Genomic DNA, 12309 nt, shown 5'->3' with positions numbered 1-12309 from the left:
GTTTTTTCTTTGAAAAACACAAGACTCTTGATATTTGATGGTGACCTTTCCATCAATCTGGAAACTTCAAGTTGAATATTCTTGAGCAATAGACTTGAATCTCACAGATCTTAATATGCTCACCATTCTTAAGTTTCATTTTATTAATATAGGGTGAATAGATGATGGGATGAATTATGAGCAGTAGTTGACTCAAATGATTATTCCTTCTTGAGACAGTTTCTTCTCTTCCAACATATCATATTCTTCTGGTTTGCTTCTCATTGTTGGCCTCTTTGTTGTAGTTCATTTTGTTTGCTTTTTTATTTCTTCCTGACCACTAAAGTTTTTGTCTCAGAGATAAACATTCTTTATCTAGATTATCTCACTCAGTCCCATGACTTTAAATATCACCTGCATTGTGAAGTTTCCAGGTGAAATTTGTTGCCTCAGTGAATCACTATAAGTAGTTTATTATTATGGTATGTAGCAGTAGGAATATTATTGAAAAACCTAGTGTTTTATTGTGTAATTTTAGGAAAGTGATCATATGATCATATCATAGTGTTGACACCTTGCCTAAGTATAGAATTCTAGGGCCATATTCCTTATTTCTGTCAGAACTTAGAAACATTCTATGATCACTTGCAAGTTTCTAGTTTTCAAGATAGAAAATTTGATACCTGTCTTTTCTGTGTTGGTAATGTAGTTATTTTTTCATCCATCAATTTGAAGCTTTCAATTTTTTAATTGAAATTTACAATTTCACTCACCTATCTGGCAGGTTATAGTATTATTACCACTGTTTTACAAATGTATAAGCTGTAGTCTTTCTTAAGACTACAGTTTAGGTGAGCTGACCAAGGTCACACAGCTAGAAGAAAGGAGAAAAACTGGAATTGATAGTCTGGCTCTTAACTCCCTACCTCCTCTAAATTTCAGAACAGAGATATAACTGTGTGCCTGAATATAAAAACTTCAAAAAAGGCCTTGGATAATAAATATATAAATTATTGGAATTTGTATTTTTTTTAAGTGTTAAGACTTAATTCCCTAAGATAACGTGTCTCTTTACCTTGCCCCTGACCTTTCAAAATGTTGAATTTTTTAAATAGACTTTATTTTTTACAAGAATTTCACATTTCCAGAAAAACTGAGCAAATAGCACAATTTCCATATTGGGGAAAGCTTGAAGTGAGAGAAAAGTTAAATTGCATAATTGCATAATAAAATGATTGCTACTCTATTTGGGGTTGGAGAAACCGAGAGGTTACTGTTGGTGACAAACTGAGGACAACCAAGAATGTAATTTGTATTAGGTGTTAGGATTATGTTTTGAGTGTGTGACTAAAATTTCACAGATAACTGATGTGTTTTGCTCACAGATTTGTTCTCATGCCTGGCATACTCTTTCCTGCTTTAACTGGCAAGGTTCATTTGTTTATAAACTTCCTGTTATATCTTCTTTACTACATGAAATATGTATTTTAATTTGCAATAAAAATGTTTTGAACCTACATCTTGTTTTCCTTATTTTTAGCCTTGATTCTCTGAATTGGACTAAACTAATAAGTATCTGTGGCAAATTTCAATATATACTATTTATATTGAGAGAAAATTATTTTCTAATTCAGCATACTAATAAGCTAGCTTTCTTGGATGAATGAGAACAAAATGCACTGTTTTAGGAAAATTATTTCAACCAGTTTCACTTGTGCTCCTAACTTTTTTTTTTCTTTCCTTCTTCTTTCCCCCAGGCTGTGACAGTGAGGAATTCTATGGCTAAGTCTTTATATAGTGCCCTGTTTGATTGGATAGTTTTTCGGATTAATCATGCACTTTTGAATAGTAAAGATCTGGAACAAAATACCAAGGTAGATATATACATTGGGTTATTATTTATGTCTCCCTGTAAGCTGTTGTAATAAAATGGTTAATGCATAAAATTTAAAAGCACAGAACTATATAGAGTAATAACTAAGAATTGTTTTTTTATCTGTATTCCCTGGTGTTTCTTCCTTATTGTCTTATTTTTGAAGGTCATAATTTTCACAAGTGCTTAGAATTAGCAGAATTGGTGAAATACTATTAGAATTAAAATCTCTTACTATTTATCACTTATTAAGTCAATTTGGCCAGTATCTATTCATGGGAAATATTGTTCTTGTGTTTTCAGACTTTTTCCCCCTCTGTGAATTTACATTCCTGTAGATGTACGCTGAATTCAGAATCGCTTTTAAGAATTGTTATTTGTATTTTTTTAACTTGTATTTTTTAACATGTTATGTTTGAAATGTATCTTGATCTTATTATTTTTAACAATCTTGTAGTATTATTTAGTATGTAAATTTCCCCATTAAAAATATAGCCATTTTGTTGCAAATCATGCCGTAACAAATCATCTTTCATTTATTTTTCTGTACATTTCTCTAGAATAAAATTCTCAAAATGGAATTGCTGTATTTAAGGATATGTATATTTTAAAATTTTGGTAGCTACACTAAATTTCTCTTCAAAAAGACTACAGTTCCACCAGCAGTGTATAATAGTGCCTATTTTCCTACACCTTTACTCACGTGGGATTTTAACAGTATTTTCATCTGCTATTCTGATAAAGGGGGACTATCCCATTTTATTGCCAGTGTTTTAAATGGTAGATTTGCTGGTTGTCTCATGTTTTCTCTACTATTTGATTTCTTTTTATTATTTCTTTGTATATTTTTGCTACTTAATGCTCATTTTTTCTTTTGGGTATTCTTTTCTAGGAGTCATTTCTAGGAGTCATTGTGAATATTGCAGAGACTCACTTTGATATATGTTCTAAATATTTTCTCCTGACTGTAGATTTGATTATGCTATGTATTTTTGGGCTTATATGTTTTAAATTCTTGTGCAGTTATTTCTGTCATTTTCCCCCCTGGGTTTTGTTTACTTTTCTTGCGTAGGAACGCCTCTCCCAGTACAGTATTATAAAATACTTATTCTCATACTTGTAGAATTTAATTAATTTTTTCCCCATTTGGGATGATTTTTTTTAATATGACAGATTTTAGCTATTTAAATAATTTTATTTATTTATTTAGATCTTAACATTTACTTCTTTATATCTCACATTTCAAAGAATGACATTTTCGTTTATTCACTGTAGGTAACTCTTTGAAAGTAAAGTAACTATATAAAAACTAATTTGCTTTTTTTGTACTTTTATTTTTTTATAATTGTTTTTCTTTGAATGTCAAGTCATCCTACTAAGCTACAGCATTTGTAATCTATATATTTATTGTCTCTGCATCGTTTGTATTTATAGAAATATCAATAGTGTAGGTTTCTATCTTTATAAGAAAAGTTTTAGCTTATTTGATCTTTTCAGAGTTCAACCAGCAATATTTCTAGCATTTATTTTCAGAACAGTTATATGTTCAATAGTATTTTTACTATTAGTTTTGGTAGATGACTCATCAGCATATTTATTTATAATAGACTCCTACTTTTACAATATAATTATCTATTCAATACAATGTTAAATACTTACTATTTACCACCTATTTATTAATCATCTAATTTGGCAACATGTTGATTTTTCCTTTTTAATTTATTTTTCTAGTTCATCATCCCTTTTATCTCCTTTTCCCTTTCCTTACCCTCTTTTAACCTCAGATATTTAAATCATTTAAACCCATTTTTATTTCCTAATAGTGTTTATAGAATGATCCATCTTTTCGAATTGATTAGATATATCATTTTTATTACTTAATTTTCTCTGTCTTCAGTATAAACTTGTTTACGTTAACTTTTCATGGTTTGAGTAAGCCCACAGTGAGAAAATTAATTGTAATTTAATTTACCAAATAATCTTATTTTTGAAGGTCTTTATTTTCACAAGGGCTTAGAATTTTGGTCAGTAGAATTAGGAAAATACTGCTAGTGAAAACTGAAAAAGAAATCTCTTTCCATTTATCATGTATTGCATCAGTTTGCCCAGTATCTCTCTTAGCAGCATTGAGAAAAATTGTTTTCATTTCACTAAAGTTGTCATACAACTGTATTTGAAGAATGAGAAGATTATTGGTTTGGGGGGTATTAGAACTGAATCCCTACCCTCCATTTTAAGTAGTTAGAAAATAATTTCTAGACGTAAAATATTAAATAGGAGAATAAGTGTTTGTATACTGTACTATTCCATATTAAACAGCTAAAGGATTTGTGTGTTGAGTTTAGGGAGTAGAAATTAAGGATGAAGAAGAGATTGTTATTTTTTTCTTTATAATCCCTTTTAAAGTTTTTTAACATAAACCTTGTACATGTTTTTGATAAAAATTTAAAAACATTTAACTTCAAGAAGTCCATCACTTTGGTACCTAGTTTAATTCTTAGCTTGCACAAGGCTGATTAAACATACTTGCCAGCCTGACTCTTGAAGCAGAATATTATAGGGATATAGAAGTCAAAATAAGAAAAATTACATGATCATCTTGAAATAACCAGGCATATCCAGGAGTAACTATCTTCACTGAATTAACCTCTAATCAACACATTTTATATGTTAAATTTTTTTGTATATTTTTATACTTAGGATAAAAATAAAAAGATGAAGAAGACTAAATTCTATCTATTTGTGATATATTTTGTTTGAATACTGGCTCTCTGTTGTTACAGAAGAACTTTGAGCATTTTGTTATTTGTATCGTAGACAGCCATTGAATGCATTTGAACATAATTTTTAACCACAGTTTTCCTCCCTGTTTTGCAGACTTTGTCTATTGGTGTTCTTGATATTTTTGGGTTTGAAGATTATGAAAATAACAGCTTTGAACAGTTTTGTATTAATTTTGCTAATGAACGTTTACAACATTACTTTAATCAGCATATCTTTAAATTGGAGCAAGTAAGTTCCTAAATGCATGTCTCTTTGCTCTCCTCACAATTCTCTACCCTCCCAACTTCAAAAAAATGCACACACACATAAATTTTGAATCATAGTCATGACTAGTATTTTAAATCTTGTGTTTCATTAGAGATATTATGGTCTTATACCAGCCATTTGTAAGCAAATGGCTATTTTGAGCATATTTTTTGAGCCATGTCATACAGTATCAACTTCTTTTTTAATAGGCCCCAGGTAGATTTAATAAGTGCTTGGTTGAGTGCATCTTTGGATGAAAAGACACATGGGTTTGCTTTGGTTTTCTGCTGGTATTGTTGATTTTTAATTGTTGCCATGGGTCTTTGTCACTGTGGGTAATGCTAAGTATACTTGTTTCATTACTTTGGGCTCTTAGTTCCAAGATAGGGTAGAGGAGTCATTAATAGGATATTGTGTCAACTCAGTGTGGATTAAAGGAAACAGGCAACATAGAGGGACTGAAATGTATAACTAGTTATTTCTTGTAATAAGCAGAAATTAATTTAGTTTAAAGCAGGCAAGCCTTCAGTTTCCATGAGAATTAGTTAGGGTTAATGAAAGGTCAAAAAAAAATATGGGCAAGTCAAGTTTGAAGTCAGTAACAGGTTTACATTATTGCCCTGATTTTCATATTATATATGATGACATTAGCCAGGAGTAGCAGTGTTCATATTTGATTCAAGGAAAATAGTGAAGAAATAAAAAGAAAGACCACAGGAGATCTACAATGCAAAGCAAACAAAAAAAACCCCACAAACCCACTTTCCTGTCTTTGTTGCTTTCTGTCCTAGCTTAAAACATCTTTATATTCTGCAGGGAGAGAGAAGGGAGTAAGATCAAAACAGTGGTGGGAAGAGAATTGGTGGTGAGGAATTTCACGGGGACTATAACTGAGAAGAGAAAGCACACATTGTACAAAAATGAAGAATGATGTTAAAAAAATATATAAATAAAAAAAACCCTTTATATTGCTTAACGAGCTGGTTAACAGAAACATAAGCAGTATTAATCCTGGCTGTCTTGATGAATGCTTAAACTTATAACATAAACCTTTTAGCTAGACTCCAATGGAACTGTTAAAAGATAGTATTATTTATTATAATATTACCTATTTTTAATGCAATATTTACAGGCAGGCACTATTTTTATACAGTTTTATAGGATGCCAAAGCTAGTATTTAAACCTTTAATACCCTAATTTTTTTAAGCAAAAACTGAGCTGAGACTGATCTTGACTCAGTCTGGTGCTATTTTAAATATATCATGCTAAAATAATATTTTTTTATCTCAAAATGGTTATATGTATTAGAGGGGTGGAGGAATGCACTTTATTGGCTATCTTCTATGTAGCAAAGCATCAATTGCTTTTTGGGTCATTAAAGAGAAGAGTGGTTAAATTGCTTGTGAAGAAGAAAGATGTTCTCTAATTGTGAACTGAAATTATTCTTTCTTTTACTAGATGTGTAGATTAGTCATGGAGAAGTCACAAGAAATGCCTTGCCCTAAAATACATTATTTTTAAAAAATAAAGCCTTATAGTTCATAGAAGATGTCTTCAAAACTACTTATGGTTTACTCATTTATTTGCTACCCTGAATATCACAGTTTTAAACAGTATAAAGGAATTGTGGCGCAGAAGACAGATTGTAAGGTCTATCTGTTTTTGCTTTCAAATTTCAGTATTTGCTTCTGTAATTTATATAATGGGGATGCTTTTGATGTAATTTATGGAAATTTTAGAGACTTCATTTTTTTTGCCATCTGTTCATCTATTTTATTCTATTTTTTTTTTCTCTTCCTGGTATCCCACATTTATTGGGGATGTACTGGGGAAAAAACATTTTAGGTAGTTTAACTATTACTGTTTTGTTTATTTGTGAATCTGGTACTTAATATGAGAATTGGTGTCATTTGAATAAGAAATACATTTGAAGTCATTAACAGGTTTACATTATAGCCCTGATTTTCATATTATGTATGGTGACATTAGCCAGGAGTAGCAGTATTCACATTTGATTCAAGGAAAATAGTGAATAAGAAATCAAGCCAATTTTTGAAATTAAAAAAAATATTTTTTTGAAAAAGAGGATAAAGATAAAAACTTATCAAAGCATCTTTTGGAGGATATATTTAAAAAATTTTTTTTTTTTTAAGATTTATTTATTTATATAAGATCTGGGGTATAGGCCAGAAGCGCGGGAGGGTGAGAGAATTCACCAGAGACAGAGCGGGGAGCAGAACAGGCAGACAGACCTAAAACACTGCTGAGAGGAGCAGTGGAAGAGACAGGAGAGATCTGGTGCGCCATGTGGGTATCTCCCTGGCCAGCCAGAAATCCAGCCTGCACTGCAGAGGCTGTGGACAGCCTCACAGCGCTGCGTTCAACCCGCTGCACTTTTGGGTAGGTCCAATATATTTTAAAATCTTGATTACTAAATTCCACCTCCAAATTTTTCCAAAAATAGTACATACACATGGGATATAGTAATTACCATGGAGGATAAGTGCCAGTATCATATATAAAGTAAAGTAGTGATAGAAAGGATGGAATATATTAGAATTTATTGAAAGTCTGGAGAGGTATATTTCCAGGGGATGATTTTGGATTATTTTTTAAATTGTAAATTGAGCTAACCAGATTGTCAGTGGAGAAAAGCTATTTTAGGCAGAGGTAACAATATCCTTAAAACTGTAAGTCATAAAATAGTATGGTACTTCAGATGAACTGATGATACTTTAGTATGTCTAAAATACAGGAAGGGAGATAAGTTTGATGAAATAGCCTAGGGTCAAGTAGATTTATATGTAGTATAGGGACTATATTTATATGTAGTACAGGGACTATTAAAATTTTCTGTCAGAGAATGAGGAGCTTTTTGAAGTGTACTTACAGAGAACTCACAAGTATGGAAGATGGACTAAAGAGAGGTGAACTGGAGGAAAGGAGACAATTTGTGAGCCACTTGAAGTAGTGTGGGTACGTGATTAAATCTGGTATCAGGGTATTAGCAGAGATAATGTGAAATAAGAAATAAACCAGAACAGATCTCTGTTATTGGAAAATATATTTTCTGTTGTCATTTGTACTACTTTTATCTTCCTTTACTTGCTCAGAATTATCCTTCAGGTCATTGATTCATCAGTAAATTGAAAAATTTGTCAGGCATCTGGGCTAGACATTGAAGATAGAAAATTTAGAGTTGTAGGGATCTTATTTGAGGAATTCCTAATTTAGTGAGTTTTTCTTTTGTCTGTCCTGTCCAACTTCCAGTGAACAGACTAGGAAATTTTGACCAACCTTGACATGGAGAATACCTAAAAAAAAATTGAAGGCGCTGGAATACATGCAAATAAGTGAAGTTTTATGGGACTTGGATGTGTAAGAAGGAAATTCATTGCATTTATCCTAGTATTTGTTCCTGGAAAACATTCTATATTCTGGTAGAGGGTTGTTGATTCTGAAAGAAACAGACTTGAGAGTCTGAGAGTGAAGAGAGTTGTTTTTTTTTTTTTTTAAAGATTTATTTATTTATGCATACAAGAGCTGGGGTACAGGCCAGAGATGCAGGGGGTCAGGGAATTCTCCAGAGACAGAGTAGGGAACAGAACAGGCAGACTGACTGAAATGCACTGCTGAGGGAGCAGTGGTTGAGTCAGGAGAGGTCTGCCTTGCCATCTTGGTTGCTCCCTGACCGGCCAGAGTTTGAACTTGTGCTGCAGAGGCTGTGGATTGCTTCATAGTGCTGTGCTCAGCCTCTTGCACCACCAGGGGGGCCCTAAAGAGGTTTTTGTTTTTTTTGGTTTAAATTAGAGATTTATTTATTTTTTAAGATCTTTTTTTAAAATTTATTTTTATACAAGAGCTGGGGTATAGGCCAGAGGTGTGTGGGAGGGTGAGAGGATTCACCAGAGACAGAGCATGGAGCAGAACAGGCAGATAACTGAAATCTACTGCTGAGGGGAGCAGCGGGTGAGAAAGGAGAGGTCTGTTGTGCCATGTGGGATTCTCGCCAGCTGGCGGGATGGAACCTGCACTGCAGAGGCAGCAGACAGCTTCACAGCGCCGCCCTCAACCCGCTGTGCCACTGAGGAGGCCCTGAAGAGGTTTTTTAATCCAGATTCAAGAGCAAGGAGGAGGGAGGATTTAGCAGCTCCCACAGACTTTAGGCTGAAGCCCTGGAGGTTTACATCTTAGGAGTTAAATCAGAAATATATTAGGAATCATAGAGGCTGAAGCCCAGTTTAAAACCACCTCAGTTTCTGATTGGGTTAAAATAGTGTAGAATTACTAGTGTTCTTAGCTACTGCCAAGAGCAAATTTAGTCTCCTATGGAGGAAGAGATTATTCTAGTGCTGAAAGTACCTCCGTGATTTTCCATGTACAGGATTTAGCACTCAGTTTGGAAAAAAAAAAAAAAAGATAAAGGAGGCAAAGCAGCACGAGTACAAACAAAAGAGAAACAAGACAGTACCATAGGGGAATTTGGATAATGATGTTATCAAATATGAATTTGAAACTACCAATACTTTTCAGGAAATTTTTTTAAAAAGCAATATTTTTATTAAGGAACTACAAACTTATAAAGCAATCTCAACTTTAGGAAAATCTAAAAACTTTAAAATCTAGAACTAAAGTGAGATTAAGAACACAGTGATAGTTTTTTAACAGATACAGTTTAGGAGACAGTGATTTTAAAGATAGTCTAGAAGATGAATAAAGGTAAATAAGGAAAATATTAATAGTAGGAGACATGGATCATAAGGAAAAGGTTAAACAGTGTATTGTAGGAATTGTGGAAAGTTATGTGTGAGAGAAAGAGAGAATAGAATAGAAGCCATATTTGAAAAGCTATTATTAAAACAAAACAAAAGATAATGATTGAATATTTTCCAAAACATAGAACAAAAAATCCAAATAATACACATTTGAGAAACTCTAAGAATCCAAAGCATGATAAATACAAAGACACCAATATAGTAAAAAATATCTGAGATGTAGCGTAGGGTGGGGATAGGGGTGAGGAAGCAGTTTTAAAAAAAAAAGCAGCAATAAGACTAGCAGACACAGTGGGTCACAGTATGGGGAGACAGAATGGATGCCAGAATACAGTGGAGTATTTTCCTTAAAAATGAAGCATGTTATTTGGGCAGCAGCTTAAATTATAACTCCATTGTAGTCAGAAATGCAGGAAAGAATGAAGAACAATGAACATTGTAAAAGATTAGGCAAATCTAAATGATTTTAACTAAATCAGAGATTAAAATACCTTTGTGGTTTAAATTTTAGGTAGAACTAAAATACATGAGTACAGTAGGTCTTAAGTAAGGAAGGGAGTACATGGAATTTAAGGTCTTCTGAGATCTTTGTATTAAATGGTGAGTCATGGAATATTTTTCTCTCTTAGATGTTGAAAAGTATCAGTGTTGTGATCTCCGGGATAACCACAAAGTTATAAAGGAATGTAAAAGTCAACTTAATATAACAGGGAGTAAATAAAGTATAAACAACTTTAGCAATCCAAAAGGGCAAATAGCAAATAGCGAGATGGCAGTTTAACCCCACTAATATCAGTGATTCCATTAAATATGAGCAGATTGCTCCAAGAAGAAACCCAAGATTGTCAGACCGGGTAGAAAACAAAACTAAATCACTGCATGTAAGAGCATTAAATATAAACATTCAGAAAGTTTAAAAATCAAAGGATGGAGGGCCTCCCCGGTGGCGCAGCGGTTGAGCGCTGGGTTGCGAAACTGCGCGCGGCCTCTGCGGCGCCGGTTCGATCCCCGGCTGCTCCCCGGCCACCAGAGGAGGGTCCCACATGGCGTGCAGACCTCTCCTGCCGCCCGCTGCTCCCCTCAGCAGTGTACTTCGGACCTTCTGCCTGCTCTGCTCCCCGCTCTGGCTCTGGTGAATTCTCTCACCCTCCCGCGCTTCTGACTGTACCCAGTGCATGTAAAAACAAACAAACAAACAAACCAGCAAACAAATAAATAAAGCATGCCTCTATTAAAAAAAAAAAAAAAAAATCAAAGGATGGAAAAAGATTGAGCAAACTTTAAAAGATCTACTACAGCTGAAGTAATGTCATAGTTTAAGCTTTACTATAGATAAAAAGAAATAATTGTTAATGCTAAAAAGATCAGTTCATTAAGTATTTTATAAATAGTTGATAATACTACCAAAAAATATAAAACAAAAATTTAATAAAACTCAAAAAGAAACATATACTTGCAATTATAATGGAATGTCTTAACATAACTTGCTGAATACCCAAAAGACTAAGCATCCAAAAAATCAGTGAAGATACAAAAGATTTAATGTAGGGTGAATGCTTCTGTAGGCATCCAGTCTTCCTGCTCTTTTGGTCAGGCCTGATGCCTATATCAAATAAGATATAGAAATTTTTTTTATTATTTTTTTAAAAAATTATTTTTTATACAAAAACTGGGGTACAGGCCAGATGTGTGGGAGGGTGAGAGGATTCACCAGAGACAGAATGGGGAGCAGAACAGGCAGATGGACCGAAGACACTGCTGAGGGGAGCAGCGGGCGAGACAGGAGAGGTCTGCCAAGCCATATGGGTTTCTCCCCAGCCAGGAATCAAATAAGCACTGCAGAGGCCGCGGACAGCTTCATAGTGCTGCGCTCAACCCTCTGCGCCACCGGGGAGGCCCTAGAAAAATTTTAAAGTAAATGCTTATTTGATATGTATAGATAATGCAAATTTGTTAAATTTGTTCATATACTGGGTCATAAGATGGGTTATATTTCAAAGGATTAGAATCACACATATTTCAATACCGTAATGAAAAGATAACTGAAAAATACTTTTCAATATAACTAAAAATTATATAACTAAAATTATATAACTAAAATATAACTAAAAATTAAGAAATGTATTTCTAAATAGTCTAGAAATTGAAAAGATTAGAAAATATATTGAACTTAATAAGTCACATACTAAAATCTGTGGGATGTGACCAAAGGTGTACTTAGAGGAAATTTTTATAGCTGTTAAAAGATTTTAAATCATTGAAAAGCAGTGATTTAAGTATCCCTCACAACAAATTGTAAAAATATTGCAAACTGAATCAATGGAAAGTAGAAAGAAGGAAATGAAGATAAAAGAGGAAATTAAATGAAAGTGAAAACAAACATGCCATGGGAGAGGATCAACACAGCCAAAAGTAAATAACTAGCCTCTCTTGAAATTAATCCAGGATAGAGAGAGGAATATAAATAACCACAAGTCCAGTGGTAAAGAGCACATCAATGTGGATCTTACATTTAGTAAAAAGATAATATGACATAATCCACAATTTTATGCCCATAAGTAGACTTATTTAAAAAACAACTTTGCAAAACTGACACAGAAGTATCTAATTCTGTAACTATTGAAGAAATTGAATGTTTAATCAGAACTTTT

At 33.1% G+C, this 12309-nt stretch overlaps 1 protein-coding gene across 1 annotated transcript in view; it reads left to right on the top strand.

Moving 5' to 3' along the window:
* The window catches only part of MYO9A (myosin IXA), a gene marked incomplete at both ends in the record, with an annotated part of 149384 nt that overhangs the window by 28839 nt on the left and 108236 nt on the right, over positions 1-12309 (top strand). The window contains 2 exons of the mRNA XM_084241222.1: positions 1737-1853; positions 4730-4864. Of these exons, the coding sequence (XP_084097348.1) occupies positions 1737-1853; positions 4730-4864 (252 nt within the window). The remainder of the gene's footprint in view (positions 1-1736; positions 1854-4729; positions 4865-12309) is intronic.

This window comes from Talpa europaea, assembly GCF_964194135.1.
Source record: "Talpa europaea genome assembly, chromosome: 8".
Taxonomy (NCBI): Eukaryota; Metazoa; Chordata; class Mammalia; order Eulipotyphla; family Talpidae; genus Talpa; species Talpa europaea.
Note: the sequence above shows the minus strand (reverse complement) of the source record. Positions and strands in the feature narration are given on the sequence as shown.